At 39.8% G+C, this 25651-nt stretch overlaps 1 protein-coding gene across 4 annotated transcripts in view; it reads left to right on the top strand.

Annotated features, from left to right (window-relative positions):
- The window catches only part of Vrk2 (VRK serine/threonine kinase 2), a 130490-nt gene that overhangs the window by 103871 nt on the left and 968 nt on the right, over window positions 1-25651 (top strand). For all 4 annotated transcript variants that reach the window (XM_076546130.1, XM_076546131.1, XM_076546133.1 and 1 more), the window contains exons 9-12: window positions 4784-4904; window positions 7741-7799; window positions 11745-11911; window positions 18041-18187. In XM_076546130.1, the coding sequence (XP_076402245.1) occupies window positions 4784-4904; window positions 7741-7799; window positions 11745-11911; window positions 18041-18187 (494 nt within the window). The remainder of the gene's footprint in view (window positions 1-4783; window positions 4905-7740; window positions 7800-11744; window positions 11912-18040; window positions 18188-25651) is intronic.

The following is a 25651-nucleotide window of genomic DNA, read 5'->3' as shown; positions in this document are numbered from 1 at the left end:
GTGGGTGCCGGGGATCAGACTCAGCTCTCAAACTTAGTGGCGAGACCTTTTATTCACTGAGCCATCTCATTCACATACCTCTTTTACATTTACACATTTAAGTCACATTCCTTGGCTTTTTAATTGAATTGTTTTGTTAGGAATATACAGTGCACAGCGCCTAAATGTAAAGTCTCTTTGCTCTATTGAATAAGTTTTCCTAATAGCTCTACATTAATCATTTATACACACACCACACACACACACACACACACACACACACACAAATACACAAATCAGGGATTAGGATATAGAAGATACTAAAAAGAGAAAAAGCAAAACTATATTTCTTGTTTATTTGAAACATGACACTTTGCATTCCACTCTCCTACTACCCTTGAAATTATACTAAGTGATAGTATATGAGTCAGACTTTGCTTTGTGACAGAACACTTGAGATAATTCTGTCGAGGGTAGATTTGTGTTAGTTCACAGACTTAAACATTCCACTCCGTGGTCTTCAGCTTCATCGATGCCTCACGAAGCTGCACATTGTGGCAGTGGGGTCACGTGGTGCAGACAGTGGGGCCACGTGGTGCAGACAGTGGGGTCACGTGGTGCAGACAGTGGGGTCACTTGGAAAAGGCACCCCAGCATGGCAAACAGTGAGCAGGAAAGGGGCACTGAGAAAGGAGGAGCAGACAGCACAGCCCCAGGGACTCTTTCCTTCGGCACACCTATGCCCCACTCCTATCCACTATCTCATTGATTCATCTGAGGAGGAAAGCCCTGGAGATCCTCCCCTGCCGTACACCCCAGAGCTCCTGGAGTCGCCACTGAGCCCCACTGCATAAGTCTATGGTAGACATGTCATACTCAGGCCTTAACAGGAGCCACTGTAGTATTTTCTTGCTCTTTGTACATCTGAGTTGACAAAATATTCACCAACACAGTAGCCAGTTGGAAACCTAAGAATAAAGTATAAATTTTTCCTGCCATTAGTCACCGCCCCCCTTTCAGGTGAGCCTCTTGTTCAGACATTTCTACTTTCATAATTTCTAATCACATATAGTGATATGTTAGGCATTTATATCCTGTCTACTGGAAACAAGTGTTTTCATGTTTGCTTTCTTTCCTACCAAATCCTGTGTCTTCTTCACCCTCCATAATATATAAGAAATGAAACTAAGTAGGAAGCATACCTGCACTGACAGATGCATATGGAGTTAGAACACTTTCCTATTCTTTCCTTTGGTGAGTTGGTCCAGTTAATTATCCTAATTTATCTTTAGAGTGCAGGCTAGCTCTCTAGTGTGACCTTCTGTTGATCTTATTCCAGTTTAGATGGACCATTGCTACTTTATAAATAAATAAATATTTAATAGAAGCCCTTTTCTCATAATGGGATGATACAGAGGGATCTTTTTGGGAAGGATGGTCACAAGGAGAATTTTGTCAGTGATTCAGCAAAGATCAGAATCTACTACTTATTTATTTATTCCACAATATAGTAACTTTGTGTTGTGTGTTTTGTATTTTAAGTCAAAATGCCTGCACCACATAGCTCCTCCCATAACTAAAAGTAGTGAGATAAGGTCAATTGGATGACTTTAGAACTGATGGTGGAAGTGGTCATTAGCCTGAGTGTGTGCTTTCTTCGTTCTGAACAATGCAGCTCACTGTTGCCCTGTCAGTTCTTGCTCTCTGATACGAAGCAGGGTATTTAACCTTTTCAGCCTCTGTTTTCTTATGTGCCAATATGATTAGTAATACTGACACTGTTGGAATGATTAAAAAGTAATAATACAGGACTACAGTACATGGTACAGTAGCTGCTCTCCATAAATCACATAAGTTCTTTTACTTTAATTTTCAGTTCTAGTGTCAGCTATTTCTGGAATCTGTTTTTTTTTTTTTTTCTGAAATAGAAGTTGAGCCCCACCTGTGCCTATTTTTTATTATTGTTATGCTTGGCAATACTTTATCATTTTGAAATGTTGAACAATTGCAAACAACACACTCTCAGTGAAAAGAGTAATTTGCCTTGCTCCATGCTAGTAAGCACAATAAAATTAGATGCTAAATAGTATTTGGAAACTAATTTAAGAAAGTTTAGAGGAAAATGCTTGATAACAAAATTTCCAACAGAAAGTAAAAGTCTGAGTTGTTGTGTATCTCTATGAAGACCTATAAATAATGATAATATTGATTATGAAATGCAACTGAGAACCTCATATAATACAGTGAATCATGCAAACATGTTTTCAAGAGAGAATAAACCACAATATTTTGTCTCCCCAAAAGAATCCAGTGTGTTATAGATGGTAGACTGTCTGCACATTGAACTACAGAGTTCAGCATTGAAGAGGTGTGGCTGGAACTCACCCCTGCTGTATGGATTCCTACTCTGGAACTCTGAACATTTCTTGGTTCAATTAGCATTTTCTGATGAATTTGGAAATTTGTAATGAAACAATCAGCTTTAAGGTTAAAAGTATTTTCAGACATTTATTTGTTTTTAATTCTTGAGAATGAGTGTTTTACCTCCAGGCATGTATGTGTGCCATGTGCATGCCTGGTGCCCATGGCTGCCACAAGATGGCGATAAACCACCTGGAACTGGTTACAGATGTTTGTGAGCCACCACAGAGATGCTGGGAACCAAGCCTGGGTCCTCTGCCACAGTAGCACGTGGTCTTAACTTCTTAATTATTGTTTTTGAATTAATAATTATTACATTTACTCCTCTCTGTATGGTAGCCAGAGAGTGGACATGACAATTATAGATTGAAAGAGTTTGATTTCCCCAAAACAAGTCAAGCATTTTGTCTCTCTGGGACCGATTTTCAGTCAGAGAGACAGACTTAGAAACATTTTGATGCTTTTATCATACTTCTTAGGCTAGGAAAATATAATCGTTCTTTTTAACATTCCAAGTGTTTTTGTAGGACTCAGTGAGAAGACTGTAAAATGTTTGCTTAACCACACCCAGTAATGTAGTGCATATAGGGAAAGATTGGAAATGCGATAATATATTTAATTAGATAATAGAGAAGTGAACTCAACTTTCAAAGGCCTATTTTACATGAAGACCAGTTTATGAAATATTTGTTTCAGAAATCTAAATGACATGTCAGTATTTGCAGCTTTCTATCAGTCCCTCCGCTGGAGTGTGGCTGGAGTCACTGGGAAGGTGCATTCTACACTAATTCATACTGGACTTTAGCCCTCCTTTTGTGTAGGGAAAACAAGTGTCAGAATATCATCTTTTGAGCATTTAAAGGATGTGAATTTTTTAATTGATAGTAATCAGGAATTCCTGTACACATCTGAACACATCTGTACACAAGGAACAGATTCTTGTGTAAATAATAATAATAATAATAATAATTCTGTTATTAATGGGAGCTTTATCACCAAGGAAATCCTTGCAGAGCAGCATGGTAGCAACTGTTTTTATTTTAATACTAGAGTCAAGTCCTGCATTAGGACATTGTTGAGGCCTGTGCAGCAGATAAACAGCACCCATGGGCCTGGCCCTCCACTGGATTGAAGGGGTTTTAATAACCCAGTATGTGTAGGAGTAATTGTACACTCTGCTTTTATAACAACTTAGGTATGGTGACCCAGAGTAACTACAGTGAGGTGGCACCATTGTTCTCAGTGGATGGATTCATAAATTAAAGACCTAGTTCATTCACTCACTGACTTTTCAGAGTTTATTTAATGAATGACAATGAAATAGGATACCTGTTTACAGTAGGCTTTAACAACCCCATATTGCTCAGGATATTATATATCCCTGTACAGATGAACATTCAAGTAGTAGAATAAATATAAATACCAGCTTATTATTTTTATAATAGCTTGGAATGCTTATAAAATGATTTTATTTCATGGGTATTCACTAAGTGTGCTAGTTATTAATTCAGTGACTCATTAGCAGGTGTCAGTTGTATTTAACAATTCTTAGATCTCGTTGTCTTTTTATATAAGGTACTCGAGGAAAGTGTGTCAAGTTGAGATGAAATTCGTCCACAGAGTTTAGCGCTTGATATACATCATATTTACTGAGGCCTGAGTATGTTCTTTTAATGGTTTAGGAAAAGCCATCTTACTTGGAGTCTGTTTGGCTTCGGAACTTCTTTCTCCGCCATCCCCTCCACACCACACCCGCTCCGTGCTCCCTCGCCTCTGGCTTTCCGAGTCATCGGGAGGTGATGTGCGGAGCACTGTGGAGCTGTGTGCCCACAGTCACTGCACTTCCCACTGATGAAGGTCTTCACGGCCTGGTTTTGAAGACTGCACACTAGATGGCAGCTTTGTCACACTCTTCCGACTTCAGATGCGACCACTGCTGTGACGGAATAGGAAAGGCCTTCAGCGTGTAGTCTGCACTCAGAAGGTCTCTGCATGACCGAGGCAGACCCCATGGACTTCCTGGAACATGTGTTAGCAATTTAGCTGCAGACATTTATTTCTTTGTTTTACTGTTTGGCTCTTTGAGAAAGTGTTGGTGCTGGGTTATGGGTTGTCTGGATCATGTCAGAGGCCATGGGATCAAGTTCATGTGACAGGCTAGACGACGGCAAGATGAAGTTGGAGGAGGTGAGGAAGCTGACCCTTACTTCAGCACGAGTCCTGCCTGTCTGTGGACTGAGGCCAGACGCCCAGACGGTTAACTTCACTCCAGCTGAGTAAACACAACACTTTGCCCATTTGGTTTTTTCATATTTCGTCAATGGGAGCTCACTCAGAGATTTCTCTATTTCTCACGAACTTTTTTATCCTCCCTTTTCTGCAGCCCCTTCCAGAAGAAGCGACGTTGAGATCCTTGGTTACTGCATGCTGCGCTGGCTATGTGGGAAGCTACCTTGGGACACAAACCTGGAGGACCCTGTGGCTGTCCAGACTGCTAAAACCAAGTAGGGATTCTCAAATGTCCCATCCCTTCATGCAGCAGGACTGAGAGAGGTCATGGAGGGGAGTCGACATGCCAGATAAAACTGCCCCTCCACCACCATGACAAAACAAATATCAGTAGTTTGAAAACTATTGTTAAAAAAAAAAAATCAGAACCCGACATAAACTCCATTAGGGCAGCACTGAAAAATTATAAAGTATAGAAAATTTTACAGTGCAAATATAAAATAAAATCTCTCTTTCTGGACATGCTATTTTCTAGCACTTAGATTCTAGGTGGTGGTGTTTATGAGATGGACTGTTTTCCAGTGAGTGTGGTACCTGGGTATGGAAGTGCTCTCTTCTTGGTGTGGTTGATCTCAGCCATGCAGAGCAGCATGCAGAGCAGCGGGTGAGGCAGGAGAGGAGGGCCTGCATTTCTCAGGTGAGCAAAGCATACCTCACATTCCTGCCCCAGAAGACCCTTGAGGTAGAAACAAAGAAAACATTTAAGTGTGCTAGTTATATGAAATACTAGGTAGCTGCATAAACCTTTCTAATATTCTACATTCAAAGTTTTTACCTCAACCCTGTTAGCATAAGGAGGTCAGTTTTAGAACAGTGTTTGTTTTACAATTCTCTCACTGGTCAGCTGGGTTCCAGGCACTTTCCCTCACATACTAAGATAGGTGGAGATAGTTATCCAGGGAGAGACTGCTGTTGTACCAAGGGAGTAGAATTTTAGGAAAATAAACAATGAAAATGGACACATTTCACACACAGAGGTACAACTCAGCCATATAAGTCAATCTTCAAATTCAAAAATTTTTTAGACTGTGTCTCACTCTGTATTCCAAGATGGTCTCAAACTTATGATCTTCCTGCCTCAGCCTCCCAGGTGCTGGGATTGGAGGTGTGCATCCCCACACCTGGATCCACCTTAGTATCAGTGCTCAAGGTAGGAAGTGAAGACTAAAGGTTGGAAATGACAGATGTTTACAAACTGACATGTGCAATAGTTGCCCTTGGAATCTTGACCACCATCGTCCCTGACACACTTGTGCAAGTCAGAGTTGGGGCTTTCTGATGAGTTTTGTCCATCTCAGTCTTGGTCTGTCTGGCATGCTCTACACATCCCACCAAGTCAACCCATAGGTATCAACACTCAGAAGCAACCCTGGTATACAGTATGTCAGCTCAGTTTATCTAGTTTAAGTAGTGTATTTCAATTAAAGGCTAGCATTTTAATTCTTATGATTATTGGCAGGCTTTCTTTTAATAAGACTTATGACTGCCTTATTTTAGTCTTGTATTAACATGTATACATAGATGCCTTCATTTTAATAATTAGTATGTCTACATATGTATTCATGTATAATAAAATAGTACTGTGTAAAATATAGGGTTTTAATAAGTTAAACATTACCTCTACGTTACGTATTTTATTATCTTCATTTTTATTTGATTAGCAATATAAATACAAACATTAGTAAAACCAATATATTATGTGTCAAAGCTTAGAACATTTCAGATTTCTTATGTAACACATGGTGCTTTATTTGCCTGTGAGGGTGTAACAGGAGGCAGGATGGCAGGTTTGGCCACACCACGTGTCCCTGCATTCTTGCTGTCATGGGTCACTTGAGATCGCTGCACTTTTCTGCTTGAGTTTCTTTGTGAACCATAATTTTAGTTGAGACTTTATATATTTTTGCTACAGCGACTTAAGAGAGGCATATTTATTTAGCTGAAAACACTGAAAAGCATTTACCTAGCGTTTGTTGTTTTGATTTGGTGTGTTGTGTTGATACTTCTCATTAACTCATTCAATCATTGGTTAGAATGAACTCTTCCTAGGGGAGAACTATTATACACAGATAACTAAAAACCATCCCTCTCCGATGGTAAATACATGAGGAAAATATGATTTGGGGGCGGGATGGGAGAGGGGGTTGGGCACAAAGGTCTTTTTGCCCACAGATCACCAGGGAAACCAGGAATGTTGAACATATAGGGGCCTCTCCTCAATGGAGGAGATAAAATGCCTCTTTTCCCATCCAGAAATCTGGGAGTGGATATTGTTAACAACTTGGTGACCATTGCTCTCTGTGGAGGCAGACCTCACCCAAATCCCCCATAATATTTACCCCAGACTCTCCCTCCCTAGACCCTTATCTTTAGCTCCCAGTTAATAGAACCCACCCTTAGGGGAGATGTCACATGTACTTTATGGCCTCTATGTTATCTGGGTCAGAGACCAAGCTAGAGTCTAGGCCTTTTAGCTCTAGAACCCACTTTCAAGGTCACAGGTACTTTGCAAATGAATTTCTATGTAGTCACACCCTAAGCTTTATTGTGTACCTGGATTTTTTCCTGGAAACCATTTCCCCATACTCTATTGTGTTTAAATTTGCTGACAATAACCACCCTGGGGTCAAACTCCTGGAAGTTTTGATCGGGTTGATGAAGTCAGTTTGAACTGAGTTTTAATCTCACCTCTTCGGATAGTTTCCCATACCTCTCCAGTGACAAATATATGAGGGGAAAAAATGACTTCACCATCTACAAACAATTTTATATGTATTTTTTGTTGTTTTTAAGGCAACATCATGGCAAGCATTCCTACCTCTGCAGTCCTCAACTGTATACAGCTTGGGTTAAATCATCCCTGTTTCCACATTGGTTGGCCAGTTAGAACTAAGGACCCCTCACCCTTTGTAATCCTCGTCCATTACAGTTGGGTAAAAAAGGGCAAAACCGTGGTGTCCTGTCAACACAGACTCAGAGTTTTATGTTCTGAATGAAGCAGTGAACATGGGTTTGAAGATACTTACCATGTCCTTTCCCTGTTTTGTTTAGTCTGCTGGATGAACTCCCAGAGTCGGTGCTTACGTGGGCTCCTCCTGGAAGTAGTTGCTGTAAGTTGGATGATAAGCCCTCTGTGTATCTCTCCACAGGTCATCACAGTTGCCACTATGTAGGTGTCAGCCTTACCCACTCCATTCCCACGGGGAAAGCTTTAGGGTCACAGATAGTTTGCTAGAGAAGATATTTAAATCATCTCAGACATTAATGCCAAAGTATTGGAGATCTAGCTTTCTGTTTTTATCCAGAGTTTTAGGTTTATATTTTGAGAATCATTCGAAGGTTAGTCAATAGCAACTGGTATTTTTAGAATTAAGACATTTTTTGAATGGAGGTAAAGTCAAATTATAAAAAGTCTATTTTGAGTCAATATATTTTAAAAAAAACTTAGTCATTACATACCTAAATGCTGTTTATACCTGGGTCACATTATATCGGCCAACCAAGCATTTTAGATGAGAAAGTCAACTGATTTGGGGATGTGGAGGTACATTTTAGAAACAATTTCCTCCTTCAAGTTTATAGAGGACTTTTGAGTTCAAGTTCTTTGACACTCACATCGGTGTGGACGGTAAATAACCTTGCAGTTTCAGTCACTTGTTTGTGCATGTGTGACTCATGCAGTGTGAGCTGGTTTGTCACACAGAGAAGAGCCAGTTAACTTGCCCTCAGACTTTCCTTTTACGAGGTGCAGATTAGCAGAGTGACGTTTTTAATTTTTTTAAACAGAGTTTCTCTGTGTAGCCTTGGCTGTCCTGGAACTATCTCTGTAGACCAGGCTGGTCTCAAACTCACAAAGATCGACCTGCCTCTACCTCATGAGTGCTGGGGTTAAAGGCGTGCATCACCACCACCTGGCAGCAGAGTGAGTCTTATTCTCTATTGACGCGAGGCCATCTCATGGTTAGCATTTAGCTGACTTCTGGAAGTGCTAGTGTGCACTGGCCATTAGTAAAATCAGATAGATATGTGCGAGTAGAACAGTCAAGATGTTATCTTAGCCTATAATCCCAGCTATGAGCCAAAATTGTCATTTACAGAGAGGAACAGCCCAGGCTTGTGCCCACCTAGTTTCCTAAGTCACAGGATGTGTGTCATCCTGCCAGGTTCCCACGTTCCCCTTTCCGTGGTAGTTTTCTTCTAATGGAGAGGTCAGAAGATGGGAGATTTTTATTTGGGAAGATAAGCTCAAAATTGCAAATGTTATTGTTGTTGTTTGTTTTATTCTGTAACTACATTAGAGAAACTGATAAAACTGACATTCTTACCAAGTTGATAGTATATTTTCTCATTGAGACAGAAAGCAAGATGGATCAGAGATGTCATTTCCTTTTCAAATATATGTTCCCCCTTAACTTTCTTGTCCTTTCAGCTCAGGTCTAGAAAAGAAGGCCTGGATGCCTCATATTGTACAAGGTGGATGCTTGTGAGCTAGTCTATGTCCCATGATATTTCAGTCATTAGATATATACTAGAATTTTAGTCATATGAAAAGTCTAGTGATAGGTCACACATGATTCCTTGTTTTCTTACCCATGAATTTAGTCTATGCTCATAAATATAAACAGGTTTCTGTTCTTAGAGCACAGGGTTTAATTTTCTTAGGAGATTGTAGAGCAAGCACATTCTTGAAAATAAACTGATTTACAAAACACTTTTCCAGCCTTTTTTAAATGCAGAAGTTTGCAGCATGTGTATCCAACTCAGTGTGGTACCTTCAGAAGTCTTTATTGTCTTGAATAGAGATGTAAAATAGTCAGTGATGATGCTTAATGTGTCACTAGCCCAACAGGCAGGTAACTCAAGAGTATACTCATTCTGTTTAATAGCTCTGGAAATTCACAAGCAAATCAAAGGTTATGTTTCATGGAATAAACCCAGATCTTGGAAGGCTAACATTTACATCAGTGCTCTGAGCTTCGGGCTTATGATAATAAATCCATATTGGGGTGTTTGTTTGTTTTTGTGTTGTGTTGTTTTGTTCTTGCCCTCCTGAGCCACTCTGGTGCCAAAGTTTCTAAACCTCAGGCCCATGAGGCCTTTTGTTCAGCTGCTCTCAGTTGGTGGTGTGCTGGGAATTCTCCTTTGTCTTATAACAGGCATTTGTTCCCAACAAACTCAGCTCTGTTCTCCATTCTGATTAATAGACTTGTAGTTTATACTAAGCTCTGCTTACTAGCTATTGCAAGACTGAAAAGCAGCAGGATATGTCTCAGAAAATGGCAAAGGATGTTGTTGAGTATTTCTTTAATAATTGGATTTGGATGCCTCCAGTCGGACACCAGAAAACACCAGTTAAAGTATGTCCTAAAACAGGAGCTGGCTAACAGCAATCTACTGAACTAAATGTTAGATAACAGAGCTTGATATGTCTCATATGTTAGAGAAGAAGAAAAAGTAAGTTGTCTAATGGCTAGATTGTTAAGAACAGAAAACAAACAACAGTAACAACAGAGCCAGGAGCTCTGCTTTTAACTGCATTAGCTCTTCATTTCTAGATAATAATTCTAACTTTGGTATAGAATAGTCACTTTGGGGGCTGGAGAGATAGCTCAGCAGAGGACCAGAATTTAGTTCCTAGTGCCCATACTGGGAGTTCACAATCACTTACAGCTCCAGTGCTAGCAAATTTGGTAACCTCTTTGGACCTCCATGGGTAATTATACTCACTTGTGCCCGTAAGAGTGTACTCACATACATAGGCATGTATACACATACACACTTAAAAAGCAGTCACCTGCTTTTAAGGGAAAGAGAAGATATGACGATTACTTTTGGATTTTTTTTTTTTTGTCTGTCTGTCTAGGGAGTAAGACCCAGTGCTCTTCATGTCTGTTTGGTACAGGGAGGCTATGAGGGAAGGGAAAAGGTTAGGTAGTTGTCCTCAGCTCCTGAAGCTGCCCAGACCAAGTGAGAAAGAAGGAAAAGTCAGTATAAACATTGTGTAAACAAATGAAAATATGATGGTTTGAGCATGAGCCTCCTCCTGAACAGAAGTGTAGAGCATGGGCATTTCAAGGTGACTCTTTGTCACTTTTATTATTAATTATGCTTCTTTTTAAAAACTAGTGGTGGAAGTAACTTAGTGGCAGTGTGAGGACTTAGCACGTGTGAGACCTGGGCTCGAAAGCCTGTGACTGAAATAAACAGAAGCTGGAATGAGGAGTTACTGTGAGAGAGAGAACAGACAACTCCTCAGCCTACTGACCTAAAATCAGGAAGAGCAGGGATGCACTGGGATACTAAGGTATAGAGGACATGACTGTTAAGGCCAATCATGATTAAACATATGGAATCCATATTCATTTTTTAATATATTCATATAATGACAAAATGAAAACTATAGGTAAAACTCACAGTACTTTTTTCCTTTGAAGTCAGATTTATATATTTATGAGTAACATTGGTTTTTTTAAATAAATATTTACAGGCGGTGGTGGCATACGTCTTTAATCTCAGCACTTGGGAGGCAGAGGCAGGCAGATCTCTGTGAGTTCGAGGCCAGCCTGGTCTACAAAGCGAGTTCCAGGACAGCCAAGGGTACACAGAGAAACTCTGCCTCAAAAAACCAAAAAAAAAAAAAAAAAAAAAAAATTATAAATAAATAAATAAATATTTAAATGTTAATGTGAAAGAAAAATCTGAAGTGCATCGAGCTGCTGTGGTTTTGAGTAGTAAGGAGCCACACCTCATAAATCCAAGTTAGCAACTATCCTTGTCTAGTTATTTCCACCTGGCAGATGAGCTCATTGTAAACATATCAGCAAAGTGATATTGAAAAGATTGTCAGTTTATCCCATTTTTAGCAAATCATGTCAGTCACTCTTAAATATTTTTTAAATAAAAAAAATTTTAAATGATTTTTATTGACTTATTTATTTTTAGTTCATTCAAGTGTGTGTGTGAAGGAAAAAGTAACAGAAAAACTTGAGAATCATTAGAGTTTTATTAATTCATCTCAATTACAAGTGACATGTAAAAACTTTGATACTTCACAGGTGAACTTGCCAAGTTCTTGGCGTGTGTCTGTAATTTAGCTTATGATGAAAAGCCAGACTATCAGAAGCTCAAGAAGATTTTAAATCCAGATGGAGTACCTTTAGGGCCCCTGGAATTTTCCACCAAAGCACAGAGTGTTCATGTGCATACTCCAACCCGCCAAAAAGTAAGTATAACATAATACTTGTGCTCTTGCAATTGCACACTGTGAGAGTGCTTCTGTGAAGACATTTCAGGTCAAAGGTGACTGGCTTGCTACATTAATTCCTGTTTCTTTTAAATCAGCACTTAGAAACCTGAAAGTTCCTCTGGCGTGTTATCTCTTAGAATGGGATCTGTGCCTGCTGTGTGCAATCACTGATGGTCATGTGCGTGGCTAGGGCAGAGCTAAAGGCCACTCCACCTTGATTCATGAGAGCCTTTCTGTGCTGCTATAGGCTCTCTCTCTCTCCTGCCCTGTGGATCTCTCTCCTGCCCTGTGGATCTCTCTCTCCTGCCCTGTGGATCTCTCTCTCCTGCCCTGTGGATCTCTCTCTTCTTCCCTGTGGATCTCTCTCTCCTGCCCTGTGGATCTCTCTCTCCTGCTCTGTGGATCTCGCTCTCGTGTCCTGTGGATCTCTCTTCTGCCCTGTGGATCTCTCTCTCCTGTCCTGTAGCTCTCTCTCTCCTGTCCTCTGGTTCTCTCTCTCTTCTACCCTGTGGATCTCTCTCTCGTGTCCTGTGGATCTCTCTTCTGCCCTGTGTCTCTGCCTCCCAGTTTCACCATGATATGCAGCTGGAAAATAGTCTTAGAAGTGATTGATACATATCTGTTGATATTTCAGCTTATAAAAAGAATTATTTTCTTAACAAAGTTGTTATTGTATTTGTTATCTCCTTTATTATGCTTCTTTGAATGGATGCCCTCACATCAACTTAAAAAAGTTAATTCTGAGCAAGGAATTATAAAGTCAAAGGATTTTCAGAAGAGAACGGTAGAAACCTGAGTCTGTGGTTAGCAACACTGTCACTTGAGGCTATCCATATTAAATAAATAAATGTATGTGTGTGGAGGTTCATTCTGGTGGAGGTACAAGTTAGGGTTAGAATGCCATTTACTTTAATATTTCTTCTGAACTTTGGATCATCACAAGTGCTCGTGAGCCAAGAATGCAGGATGCAGGCTAATGTGACTGATAGGCTGCTAGATGAATGGTGAGTCAAGTCTCGGTGCACAGATGGTTCTGATTTGCTGAATTTTGTAGCTGCTGCAACTGAAGACATAAAATATCCTTCTAGTCATAAATTAGCTCTTTGGAAGCCAAACCTTGGCACCAGAGCTTTACAACCTTCAATTAGCAGGAAAAGAAGTATTTGAATGACTGTGGTATTGACATCTGTAGGTCTGCATAGTAATCATTCCTAATAGAAGAGAAGATCTGTTTGAGGAGGGTTTGCATGGCTAATTAACTACCAGGGAGAATATGTAATTTTTTCATGATCCCCTGATTGTCACCTTTCTCTCGTGATACAATTACATTTTATTGTAGCAAGAGCCTCGCAAACCAGTTGTCAGCACTGTTTACATGTTGCAGTAGGCAGAACAAAAGTTCATGTTTAATGAAAAGCCACTGGATTTTGATCTTGGTAATTATGGAGACTTCCTTTAACAATTTTATTGACTTTTGTATTTTTATCATTTTTCCAACAAAACAAAGAACCATTTCCGTGACAATGTCCCTTACAGTGACAGAAACAAAACCATTTCTGTGACAGTGCCCCTTTCAGTGATGGTCAGCACTTAATCTGCACTAATTTAAGATTTGCACCCTTTTTTATAGTTTTCAATTTCATAAGCTTCACTGAAATATAAAAGTTGTTTAAAAAATACTATATCTTTTTATATAACATTCTAATTATTATCTTCTACTATGTGCAGTTCACCAAATCAAAGAGTATTTGTTGTGAAACCAAATTTTTAAGCAGAGAATAATACAATGTAGAACATTTTCCATGAGCTTTTATGAAAAATATTTTATTCCTTTTGATTAGAGTGCTTTGATTATAAGTAACACTATTTAAAAATCACATCTAACTTTAACATCTTAATTTCTGTTAACAGTGTGATCAGCCTGGATATGTAGCTAGTATTTCACATTTCATAGCATACACTTAATTAATGACTTTATTTCTCTACTGTTTTATGTGTACATATATATTTAAATATGTCAAAAATATATATAATTTCACTATCTGTGGGTAAATTGCATCTTAATTTTAATTTCTACAGTTTACAGGTTTTTATTTATGCTATAAAAATCAAAACTGAAAATGTTGAAACTATGCCTACATCACCATCCTGTCCTCGGTTCTGCTGAGTGATGCACACAGGAAGGTGTCTGCAGCTGGTGGTTCCCTAACAGAATTAGTTGAGTCAAGTCAACCTGGTGGCTACAGATTTTCTCGTTCAAGTTCCAGCATCTTCTTAGTCTCTCAGAGTATACCTTGTCACTATGCATGTGGAATCTGCAGCTATTGACAAAATAGTAGATGAATTATTATTACTTCTACTTCTTTTTGGACAGGTATTTAAAAATAAGTCATTGTACCTGAAAAAACATGCATATATACATAAACTCTTTTTACCATCTATTACTCAAAGGGAAGGAAGTTATGCATGTTAAAATTTTCAGCATATTATTTCATTCTAAAATGAATTTTTTAGAATTTTAGGATTCTTAACAAAATGCTTTTTCCTTGGAAGGTAGCACACTTCCCTATGAACTCCCAACATGCTTTTGCAAAGTAAAGCGATATTTTACTAATAGATATTTGGGTGTGGTGAACCATTTACAGTAAATTGTGGGATTTCTTCCGGAGCTAAACTGGAAATGAATTTTTGTCAACATAGCAGGGGTGCTGTTGCTTGGGGATTTTTGTTTGTTGTTTGTTTGTTTGTTTGTTTGTCTCTGGAAAAGCAAACACTTTATTTGCAAGACCATCCAGCAGCTCTGGAGGTGACTGCTGTCACCAGGCCATTCCAAGATTCATCGTCTAGATGGCCACACAGCTGCTTATGCACCCACGGAAGCATTTGGGTTTGCTGCTTGTTTTGTTTCATGTTGTTCTATATTATGTTTGGAGTAAAGTCTGCTTAGCAGGCATGCTACCATTCAGCCATATCCCAGTCACCCTCTGTGACTCATTCTTTGAAATTCAGTGAATGAAACCGCATCTCACCAGTGCTTGCTGAGGTCAGCCGCAGGTCCAGGTTGTCAGTGTACAGTCAGCGAGAGGATTGCACTGTGCAGCCCTGCCTCATTTCTAGTTCACCACTTTATTGTCTGTGCCTCTTCTTGGAGGAGCAGGAATTCAGATGAGTTGCCCATTTCAAGGCATTGGGAAAGCTGTGGGTCAGAGCGGAAGTTTGAGTTTCCTTCATTGCACATAGTAAAATGTGGTTCCTTTCTCAGTCTGAACCTGAAGTCCAGCAAGTCAAAGGGGAATGTGTGTTGCTGGGGTACAAATCTTCATGGAGAAGCTTTAATTCTCAAAATAATTCTATAAACTTGTCTTCCTGTGTGTTTTCTATGAGAGGAATGGAACTTGAATCCCTGGTCGGAAGACTTTTCCATTATCATTGTTTAGAGTGTAATGTGTTCTCATTTTATAGAACAGTGTGAGGTTACATTGGAAAATTAAGGAAAATATTATCTCATTTAAGTAGTGCATTTTCTTGAAAATGATATATATTTGGGTAGTATCCCTTTTTACATTCTGAGATGCCAGGAGTGCTTTTTGTATTTATTTTCATATCTTTTTAAATATGAATGTTTCACTCTGTTCAAAATTAAGAATTTATTTATTCTATCTTTCTCTTAGCATTTTAAATTTTTGTAGAAATATAGCTCTTCACTAAGGTGGAAAACATTTTACTTATTAGATAGAAACATCCCTGGCCTTGCAACCTAAGCCTTAGGCCACTGACCTGACCCCCAGGGACCATCTCTTCCAGGGAGTCTCATACTATACCCAATCCTGTTCAATATGTCAGAGGATCTCAGAGGAAACTAGCACCTTAAATGCCTAGTATATAAGAGAGACTAAAAGTCCTCAAGTATTTCAACTAAAAACAGTCTGTATAACCCCACACCCCCAGTTCTGAATTCACAGCCTGAAGAAATAAAATCATGGTACCGAGACCTGCCTGTGTATCTCATTGTTGTAGCGTTATCTGTAGTAGGGAAAGAAGTATTCACTGGTGAATGAATGAAAGTAATGGACTGAGTAAGAAAAGTCATCCAGCTTTAAAAAAGAATGAAATCCTCTCTTTTCTTTAATATCAAGTGAAATATGCCCAACAGGTCAGGACAGACACTGCATAGTTGTAACTTTTATGTGGAATCTAATCCAACAAGACATTAGAGAGTGGAATGGTAGATACCAAAAGTTTGGAGTTGGAGAAAACAGGGGTATGTTGGTTAAAGACACAATCATTTCAGTTATAAGCTATACTTATTAATGTCATGTGTCATGATGTGCTTGAAACCTCCTTAGAAAATAGTTGTCATAGTCTCACTACATACAGATGTATAAAAGTATGGACTTTGAGCATGGTGTTTCACAATGTGAGATGTCAAAACACCACAGCAGATAAATATTCATTTGTTGATTGTATCTCAGTAAAGATGGAAGGGAGAAACCTTCAGCTAATCCAGAGCACAGTGACTGCTATGCAGTGTTCCAGGGGGTGAAACAAGCGTGGGGACCCTCATTTCACATTAGTGAAATAAATAACAAGATGCATTTCTTACCAAAGTGACATTATGGAGGGCAGCTGTAGTCAGAAGATTTCCTGTGTCCCGGTCTGTGGGCGGTTGGGACAAATCTCTCCCACTCGAGTACCCCAAGTAAAGACACAGAGGCTTATATTAATTATAACTGCATGGCCATGGCCCAAGCTTTTTGCTAGCTAGCTCTTATATCTTAAATTAGCCCATAACTATTAATCTATGTATTGCCACATGTTGAGTGGCTTTACCTGCGTCCCATTACATGTTGCTCCTTGGGCATCTTTGAATTTCCCACCTGCCTCTAAGCTGCCTTGCCATAGGCCAAATGGCCTTAATTATCAACCAATCAGAGCAACACATATTTGCAGCACAGAGAAAGACATTCCCTCATCACTTCTCCTTTTCTGTCTAATCAAAAACCATCAACTTTCCCAATGCACTTAGAGGGCAGGTGAAAAAAATGTTAACTTCAAGTGATTGGGAAACATTTCCAATTTGCAGGTTAGTGAAAGGCAGTGGTTTTGCTATTCATTAAGATGCTGAGATCCGGGAGGAGGTAGGAATAAAGGAGGCTGTTGTGACAACTTAGCCCCACCTTCAGAGCACCAGCCTATTTCAAAGAGAAGGAATGAACACACTTGGCAACAGAAACTGGAAATTGAGAGACTACAAATTAAGGATCTGTTTGCCCAGCCAGCATAATTTATTCTCTATTTTGGCACTGGCTACTCCATTATTTCCCCTTCTGCTGTTCCTGTCTCCTGCTCTCCATTTAACTGAGGGAAAGGCGATGGCACTTGGAGCTGCTGAACAAACAAACACTTCAGTCAAGGACCATCGCTGGCGTTCAGTCTTCCACCTGGGTTGTAGGCTCTGCCCTCTTTTCCTGTGTCTACTTCAAGGTTATTGAGAGTCAGTCATTCCCCAGATGTCACCACAGTGTGAAAAGGAAACCTAAGAGACAGCAAGCTTGTCATGAAGTTAACCTCTGGTCCTAGTACATGGTGCCAGGTGACGTGAACTCGTCTTGCACAAAGGTTAAACTACCTGCACTCCATGTAAGCAACATCATAAGCTCCTTGGATACTTTCACATTAATTAGCCTCTCTCCAACAATAGGAAAATAAGATCTTAATTAATAGGAATTTAAGCTACAATGATACACTGGCTCCACTCGCAGCAAAGGTTAATAATGAATTCACATGCAATTTGAAAATGTGACAATGTTCCATAAAAATATCATTTTTATTGTAAGCAAGTTTTCTGTAGAGATAATTTTTAAAGCGTGTGCAACACTGACATGGATTTTAATTGTTCTTATCTCATTGCTGAGGAAGGGTCTGGATCTTGCTAGATTGCATTTTTTCCCCATAATAGCCACTGTTGCTTCTTGTTTGTTTGTTTCCTTGTCAAGTCCAGTATTATCCAGCTTAGGTTTTTAAAGAATCTGGATGTGAGTGAATTATTTTTAAAGAGATGTCATAGTTTTCATTTCATTACATATTGTTACTCCATACCAACAGGTGGATTCTCCAAAGGTTACAGCGAAAGCAGCCAGTGAGTTGCCAGTTGAGTTCACCAAGAAAGTCTGCAGAGGTCCATGGGCAGCAGGGAGCAAGGGGCGTGAAGAGGGCCAGCCCCGAGCCCTGCCCAGCAGAGCAGCAGCGCTGGTGAGAGTCGGGTGGCCCTGATTTACCCGTGGGACATTAGAATAAACACCTTGGGATACCGACTCCCTGCCCCCGAGGTCAAGGTGGTATGATTTTGTTAAATGTGAACAGAAAACGTCCTGTCCACTGGCAAAATCAAAGCAGCCTACAGCATTTGTTACAGGAACAGAGACAAACACACATGCGGATAGATCTGATTCCTTTTTTCCCCCTAAGAATATAATGGAGCAAACTTGGATTTCTTTCACTGTCTGCAATCCACTAGGGACCCTTCCTCTGCATAAACTGCACTTCCATGATTCCTGTATGCTAACCCTTACCATCCAACGTAAGGCTAGTATCTGCTTGTCAGTAGGCTGTGTTTGGAATTGTTGGGGTGGAGAGTGACTTGCCCTTTGCAGATGACTTATGAAGACAACCGCAAAGTCCTCCCTAAGCTGACATCCTATGATGGGAAAGCAAAGCATACACATTTTATCTGGAGAGAAAAGTAAAGTTTAATTATGTCACAATAGCCAGCATTTCATTTGATTTGTGCACCATCATTCTCGAACGGTTTGAAGCAGTTCACAGTGTGAAACAGGATAATTTAATACCCCCACCTTTCTCACCCTCCACCCAAGAAAAATTGATATATGGGGCAGCTGGGATGTTAATCACTAAACTGAGCACTGAATTTGGCTCTGAACTTCTTGGCAGCTGAGGCAAAAATTAGAAGTAGAGTTATGCATTTCTCATCCAACCAGCAAACAAGTTTATCCAGAGAGAAATGTTGCTGTTAGTGCTCAAAGGAACCTTTTACATTTATTCAGTATGAAATAGCATTATTTGTGGTTTTATTTTAAACTTACATACAGAAATCTACTTCAGATGGGCATATTTTATAGTCCCACTTGTAAAGTTAAACACAAATACTGCTTGGTGACAAAATCAGAAATTCTAAGTCTTTGGTGTGTACTGGACTCTTCAGTCATGCAAGGCAGGGAGGTCCTGTGGAAGAAGACGCCCAGGTTTCAAGTGAAGAAACACATTCACTTTGACCGGCCTGGCAGTGAGATGTATGGGGTGGTGGGAGGTGAGATGTGTTGTGACGTGTGGCGGGACTTGCGGTGTGGGGACGTGTGGCACCTTGTCCTCACTGCTCTAGCAGCCCTTGCTCCTTTCTCTGTCTTCTGATTCTCATCTCATTAAGATATTTATGGAAAATACTGCATTCCTTCTGCTCCAGGTCTGCTGTGGACATTGCATTTCTTCTGAGACATGGAATTACTAGATCATTGTGCAAATAAATATATGTTCAATTATAAAATGTTTATACATGGCCAGATGGCTTAGCAAGTAAAGACGCTTGCCATGATCCCAGGGATGCCCATGGTGAAAAGAAAGAACTGACTCCCATAAGCTTCCCTGTGAACCTCAACACAGGGGCCATGACATGAGCACAGCCCCAACCCCAACAAATAAATAAATTTAAAATGTTGACGAAGACTCCTAGAAAGTGGCTGTAACTTTTATGTTCCCACCAATATGTGCACGTGTTCTGGTATTCCTATACTTCCTTTCCAGCATTTTGTGTTGCAGTCTTTTACAGTTAACTAACACTCACATGTATATTAGTATCAACTTCTGAGTACAGCTATTTATTTGATGACTAATTGAATAGAGGTGGTTACTGGCCATGTATGTATCTTCTATGAAGTGTCTTTTCAAGTACTGTGACTCATTATTTGCATGTGAGTTCTGGAAATCCTTTCCATAGTCCACAGACAAGATCCTTGTCATATTTCTGTAATATGGCTAGCCTCTGCCTACTCACATTGTTCATTCATAGTTGCGTTTTAACTCTCAGTTCCTGTGTATGCCATGGGGTGGGAGTTGAAATCCACGCCTTTTACTTACCTTATCACTGCATTGTTCCTGGGAATTATTATTTTTCTTTTCCTAACTGAACTCCTTTGGATGCTTTTTTGAAAATTAGCTAAGTGTGTCAGTGGGGATTACTTCTGGGCTATTTTCCTCCATTCTGTCTTTCCTGAGATTAGCACCACACATCACATATGAGTGTAGATTTACAGCACATTCTAAAATTAGAAGGGCAACTCCTCAGTCTTCTTTACAAATTTCAGCACTGTAATAGTTAAAGTCTTGCTCCCTCCATAAGATGTATTTTATTCCAACATAATATTTTCATTTATTATTTGGGAATTTCATACAATGCACCCCATTACACTAACTTCCCATTCCTCCCAGGTTCAACCCCCCTCCCCACCTCTGTTCCTTCCCCAGAAAAAGAAAGAAAAAAAAAAAAAAGAAATACACCAAGTTCAATTTGTGTTGTCCATATACTCACTGGAGCATGGTCAAACTTCCAGTGGCCAACCCCTTAAAGATAACTGACAATTTTTTTAAATAAAATTTACCCATACAGTATATTCTGTTTACCATTTTCCCTCATCTCCTCCTGACCTCTCACCCACTTCTCTACACCTTCTTTGTCTCTTTATAAAACAAAATGGCAAATTAAAAATAACAAAAAAAGAAAGAAAATCAAACCAGAATAAAACAAAATAAACAGGAAAAAAAAACAGAAAAAAGCACAAGATACATAATACATATATATACATACATACATACATACATACATACATAGAGACAAACACACATGCATACACACAAAATCCATGAAAACACAAAATCAGAAGCCATAATATATAAGCAAAAGACTCACAAGGTTTAAAACAAAAATGCCCAAGCAAAGCATTATGAGACAAAACATCTCCACACATCCCAGTGTGTTTGTGTTGTGTTGGCCATCTAGTGCTAGACTTAGAGCTGCCCTTAAGTGTAGTTTGTATGCCCATGAGACTTATAGAACAAACTGATTTTTCCTTTGCAAGCAGTTATCAACGGAGATAGCTTCTGGGTTAGAGAGGGGTCTCGTACCCACTTACCCTCTCAGGGCTGGCACCCCATCTAGTTTGATCCTGTGCAGGTCCTGTGTGTACATACTGCCGCCATCACTGAAAGTTCCTATGTGCATCAGCCTTGTCTCCTCGGTGCCCTCCATCCAAACTGGCTCACACAATCTTTCTGCCTCCTCTTCCATTGTTCCCTAAGCCCTGAGGGGAAGGACTTGATGAAGACATCCCACTTAGGGCTGAGTGTTCCCAGGTCTCTCCCTCTGCCATTGCCCAGGTGTGGGTCTCTGTATTAGCTTCTCTATTGATGGCTGAGCAAGTAGTTAGAGTCATTTAATTGCTAAGTTCTTTAGCAGGATAGTGTTTGGTTTTCTCCTAGGTCCTTGGCCTATTGAGTCTCAGGTTCTTGGCCACCTAAGCACTGTCAGGCATGGTTTCTCTGATGGAGTGAAGCTTAAATCCAGTCAGAGTGGTTGGTTCCTCCCACAGATTTTGTGCCACAGTTGCACCCCTGTATCATGTGAACGGGTCACCATTGTAGACCACAGGGTGTGCAGCTAGTCGGTGTTTCCTCTGCTGGTGTGCAGGCTGCCTTCTAGTGTCACGAACACTAGTCAGTCGGGGTAAGGCTCTCACTAGGCACAGACTTGACTTCTTCGTGTTCAGTGAGATATGTAGGTGCTGTCTTTAGCAATAGGGCCTCACCCTCAGTTCATGGAGAGCAACTTGTAGCTTTGGCAAGAGCTGAGATGTTTGGAGATCTCCTTGGGGCCCCTTTGGCCAACAGCTCATTTAGACAGAACTCATTCCTAGCACTGGAGGTTTCATTTGGTGGTGAGAGATGTCTAGTCAGAGCTTTGTTCCTCCCCTCCCCCCATTATGTGGTGATTCCAGTTTAGATGGTTTTCATACATACATATTTTAAGAATGTCCTACTGTAGGTTTTCATATGATCCCCACCACGGTCTCACAGTGCAGCAACTTGGCGCTTTCCTCCATTTGTGCTGGTCTCCACAAAATTTTTAACTTTCTGTATATATGCATACTATATCTTCCCTTCAAAATTATCTAAATATTTCCTTTTATCATAAGAACTAGTTTTCCTATATGCTATAGTCATGATGGCCATGCAGTGTATAAAGACAGGAACTAATATTAGTGAGTGGTTACTAAATCTCAACAGTTCTCTAACTATCAAAGGAAACACTGCCATTCAAGTGTTCAGCAACCTGAGTAGCTTTGTCAAAAATCAGCTCTATGATTGATATATTTATTTATGTTTAATATCTTTTTGTAAAATGGAATAAGTACTTCTATCACGGTAGTTTGTAAACTGATTTCATCATTAATAAGTGATATAATTATGTATATAGATGATCTTAAAATTGTGGTATAAGTACCTATCTCACTTGTATATCTATTTTTTATATATCTGGGGTCACATAAAATTGTTTCACATCAAAAAGGGTCAAGAGTTGAAGAAGTTTATGAAGCCCTGTGTTAGAGAAAGCCTGGGATACTATAAGCTTTTCAGTAATCAATTCTGATGAGTGCTTAAAAACTAACACTAGTAGAAATACAACCGATCGAGCATGTGATGGCTCACTCTTATAATCCCAGAGCCCAGAAGGCTAACACAAGAAGGTTGCCATGAGTTTAAGGCCAGCCTGGGCTACATATTTCTATATAATCGAATCATGGCCACTTCTGAGTCACCTGCTGGGTGACAGAAATCCTAGAGAGATGAAACCTAGAGCCATCTTGGGCAGGTAGGTCACCCTGCCCAAAGATTTCCTTAAATCTCTGAATCAAATTCATGGTTTTTCACTTCTGAGTCTGTAGTGCATGATGCTGTGCCTATCCCTGGGATGCTCTCAGGGCATCTGTCCTGTTGTATTCTAGGTTGATCATATTTATGCTGTTGATCTGGGACTTTGTTGAGCTTCTTTTATGCATGATTTCACTTTGTCATCAAATTAGAAGTTTTCAACCTTAACTTCCTCATGTTGTTTCCCTCTTTCCTTCTCTTCCGCCTTAGTCCCAAGCACATGCATGTAAGATTATTTGACATGAATATATGGGCAGCTGAGGCACTATTTTTTTAGGTCACTCTTGATATTTGGATGTTTCTTTGTTCCAATGGCAGGGTAACTGTCAAGTCATCAGTTTCTAATTAGCAATTGGACCTAGCCAGTAAAGGTTTGAATTTTCCATGTTGTATTTTTCAGCAGATTGGATTATATTTTCATATATCTGCTAAGATCCCTTTTAATAAGTTTTAACTTTTCCTCTAAGTCCTCCAAAGTGTTTGGAATCTGTTCTGGCAGTGGATTTTATATTTTTTCTTAATTAAAAAACTATTGTGTACCTGTGTGTTTCTATATATGGGTTAAGTGCACATTAGTACAGGTGCCCAGAGGCCATGGGATAACCTGGACTTACAGGTGGCTGTGGATGCTGGGAACCAAACTTGGGTCCTCTGCAGAACCAGTACATGCTCTTAACCACCAAGCCATCTCTCCACCTCCCTGGAAGTAGATTTATTCACTTATCTTGATCATAGTATGACTTCTATTTATAGTTTTTCTTCTGATCTGGTCTACACTAAGCATAATCTTAAATTGCAGACTTTCTGAAGTCTAGGCTATTTTTCTTCTTTGTGTATTCCTTGTTAGTTTGAGACTCTTTTTTAAAGTGGCTTTATATACTTTTGTCTAATTTTATTGTTTTGTGTCTATTTCATCAGCTTAATAGCAAGAGGTTGTTGGAGACCCATTAAGAATGGCCTGAATAGAAGTGGCATTGGTATTTTCACAGCTCCCCAGGTGACTCTAATGTGCATTTAAGGTTAATAAGTATTCCAAAGATGGTCTTCTGGAAGCAATACTATTGGCACTTAGAGTTGAGCTATTTGCTGTAGGATGACGGTCCTGTATGTTGTAGGATGTTAGGCAGCATTCCTGGTGTGTAGCCCCTAGATGCTAATAGTACTTCCTCCTAGTTGTGACAACTCAAATATTTCCAGAAATTGTTCTCCTCTGTGTTACCATCACTCAAGGTTGAGGGCCAGTGTACTACTGATAGATCTACTGATAGATTACTGCACTGCCTAAGGCTTTCACTGCGCATGTGAACCCGCTGTGCCAGTGAATTACTGATCGATCTCTGCACTGCCTTAGGCTTTCACTGCGCATGTGAACCCACTGTGCCAGTGTTATACAGGTTTGAGTGACAGAGTTGCAGCCACACATACACCCCAACTTGAGAGAGCTATATTTTAACATGATCATCTGTTTGCCTTATATTATAGTCTGATGTGAGATGTCACTTATAACCATTCATGTTGGAATACTTGGTTCCCAGTTGATGGTAGTTTGGGAAGCTTGTGGCTACTTGAGGAGATGGAGTCTTACTGGAGGAAGTGAGTTACTTGGGAACACTGACACTTTGCAGCTCAGCCATCCTTCTGTTCATCCTCTGCTTCGCTGTGTGGCTGCTCCGTCACCAGCTGGGCTGCTGCCGCCACCACTGTGCTGTCTCGGCGTGCCTCCGTGAAGAGTCCTTTCACAGTTCTGCCAGGACTGTGAGCCAGAGGAAGCCCTTCCCCTCTAAGTAGTTTTGTCAGGGTGTTTATCACAGAGAAGAGGAAGTGACCAACTGACCTTCTCATCTATGTCCAAGAATTTCTTATTCAGAGATCAGCAAACACCTTCTCAGTGCAAGGATCAATCACATGCACTTAAGCAAACACTTTACCATAGAGTTACACTCCAGCCCAGCAAAATTTTTCTTAAGTGTCTAGATTGAAAATATTTTTGGTTTTATAATGCATAGTTTGCCAGAACTAATTAACTGTGCTATTTCAGTGCAAATAGCAACCATAGATGAAACATAAACAAATGGACAAGGCTGTGTCCCAATAAACTATTAACAAAACATCCAAGTATTTTGTGAAGAAAATTTGTAAGCTTGTCTCATAGCCTGCCTTCTCAACCAGTATATCAACTTCTTGTGTGATGTCACCAGTTGTTACTGAGACACTGGAAAAGTCACAGAAAGTCCCTCTTAGAATCTTAGTGTGATCTGTCCCTAACTAGGTATATATCCAACTTCCCAATAGTTCTTGGCCTTGGAAATGTATTTGGTTGTGTGTTTCTTTCCCTTTAAGTGAGAATGATTTGGTATCCTGGAGAAAAAAAAAGTCACTTATTTTCTTTTAGTAATTAAAACTATCAGTAAAGTTATTCTCATCAGAATCTCAAATAATAATCAGCTTCTATTTAATAAGAAAGATCTCTCTTTTTTTTTTTTTTTTTTTTTTTTTTTTTTTTTTTTTTTTGGTTTTTTCGAGACAGGGTTTCTCTGTGTAGCTTTGCGCCTTTCCTGGAGCTCACTTGGTAGCCCAGGCTGGCCTCGAACTCACAAAGATCCGCCTGCCTCTGCCTCCCAAGTGCTGGGATTAAAGGCGTGCGCCACCACGCCCAGCACAAGAAAGATCTCTCTTAAATGTATCTTTTGTTTAATTTTGGTTTTTGCTTGATTTGTG

This window comes from Peromyscus maniculatus, chromosome 10 (genome assembly GCF_049852395.1).
Source record: "Peromyscus maniculatus bairdii isolate BWxNUB_F1_BW_parent chromosome 10, HU_Pman_BW_mat_3.1, whole genome shotgun sequence".
Classification (NCBI taxonomy): domain Eukaryota; kingdom Metazoa; phylum Chordata; class Mammalia; order Rodentia; family Cricetidae; genus Peromyscus; species Peromyscus maniculatus.
The sequence above is the reverse complement of the archived record's forward strand: the minus strand, read 5'-3'. Positions and strand labels throughout refer to the sequence as shown.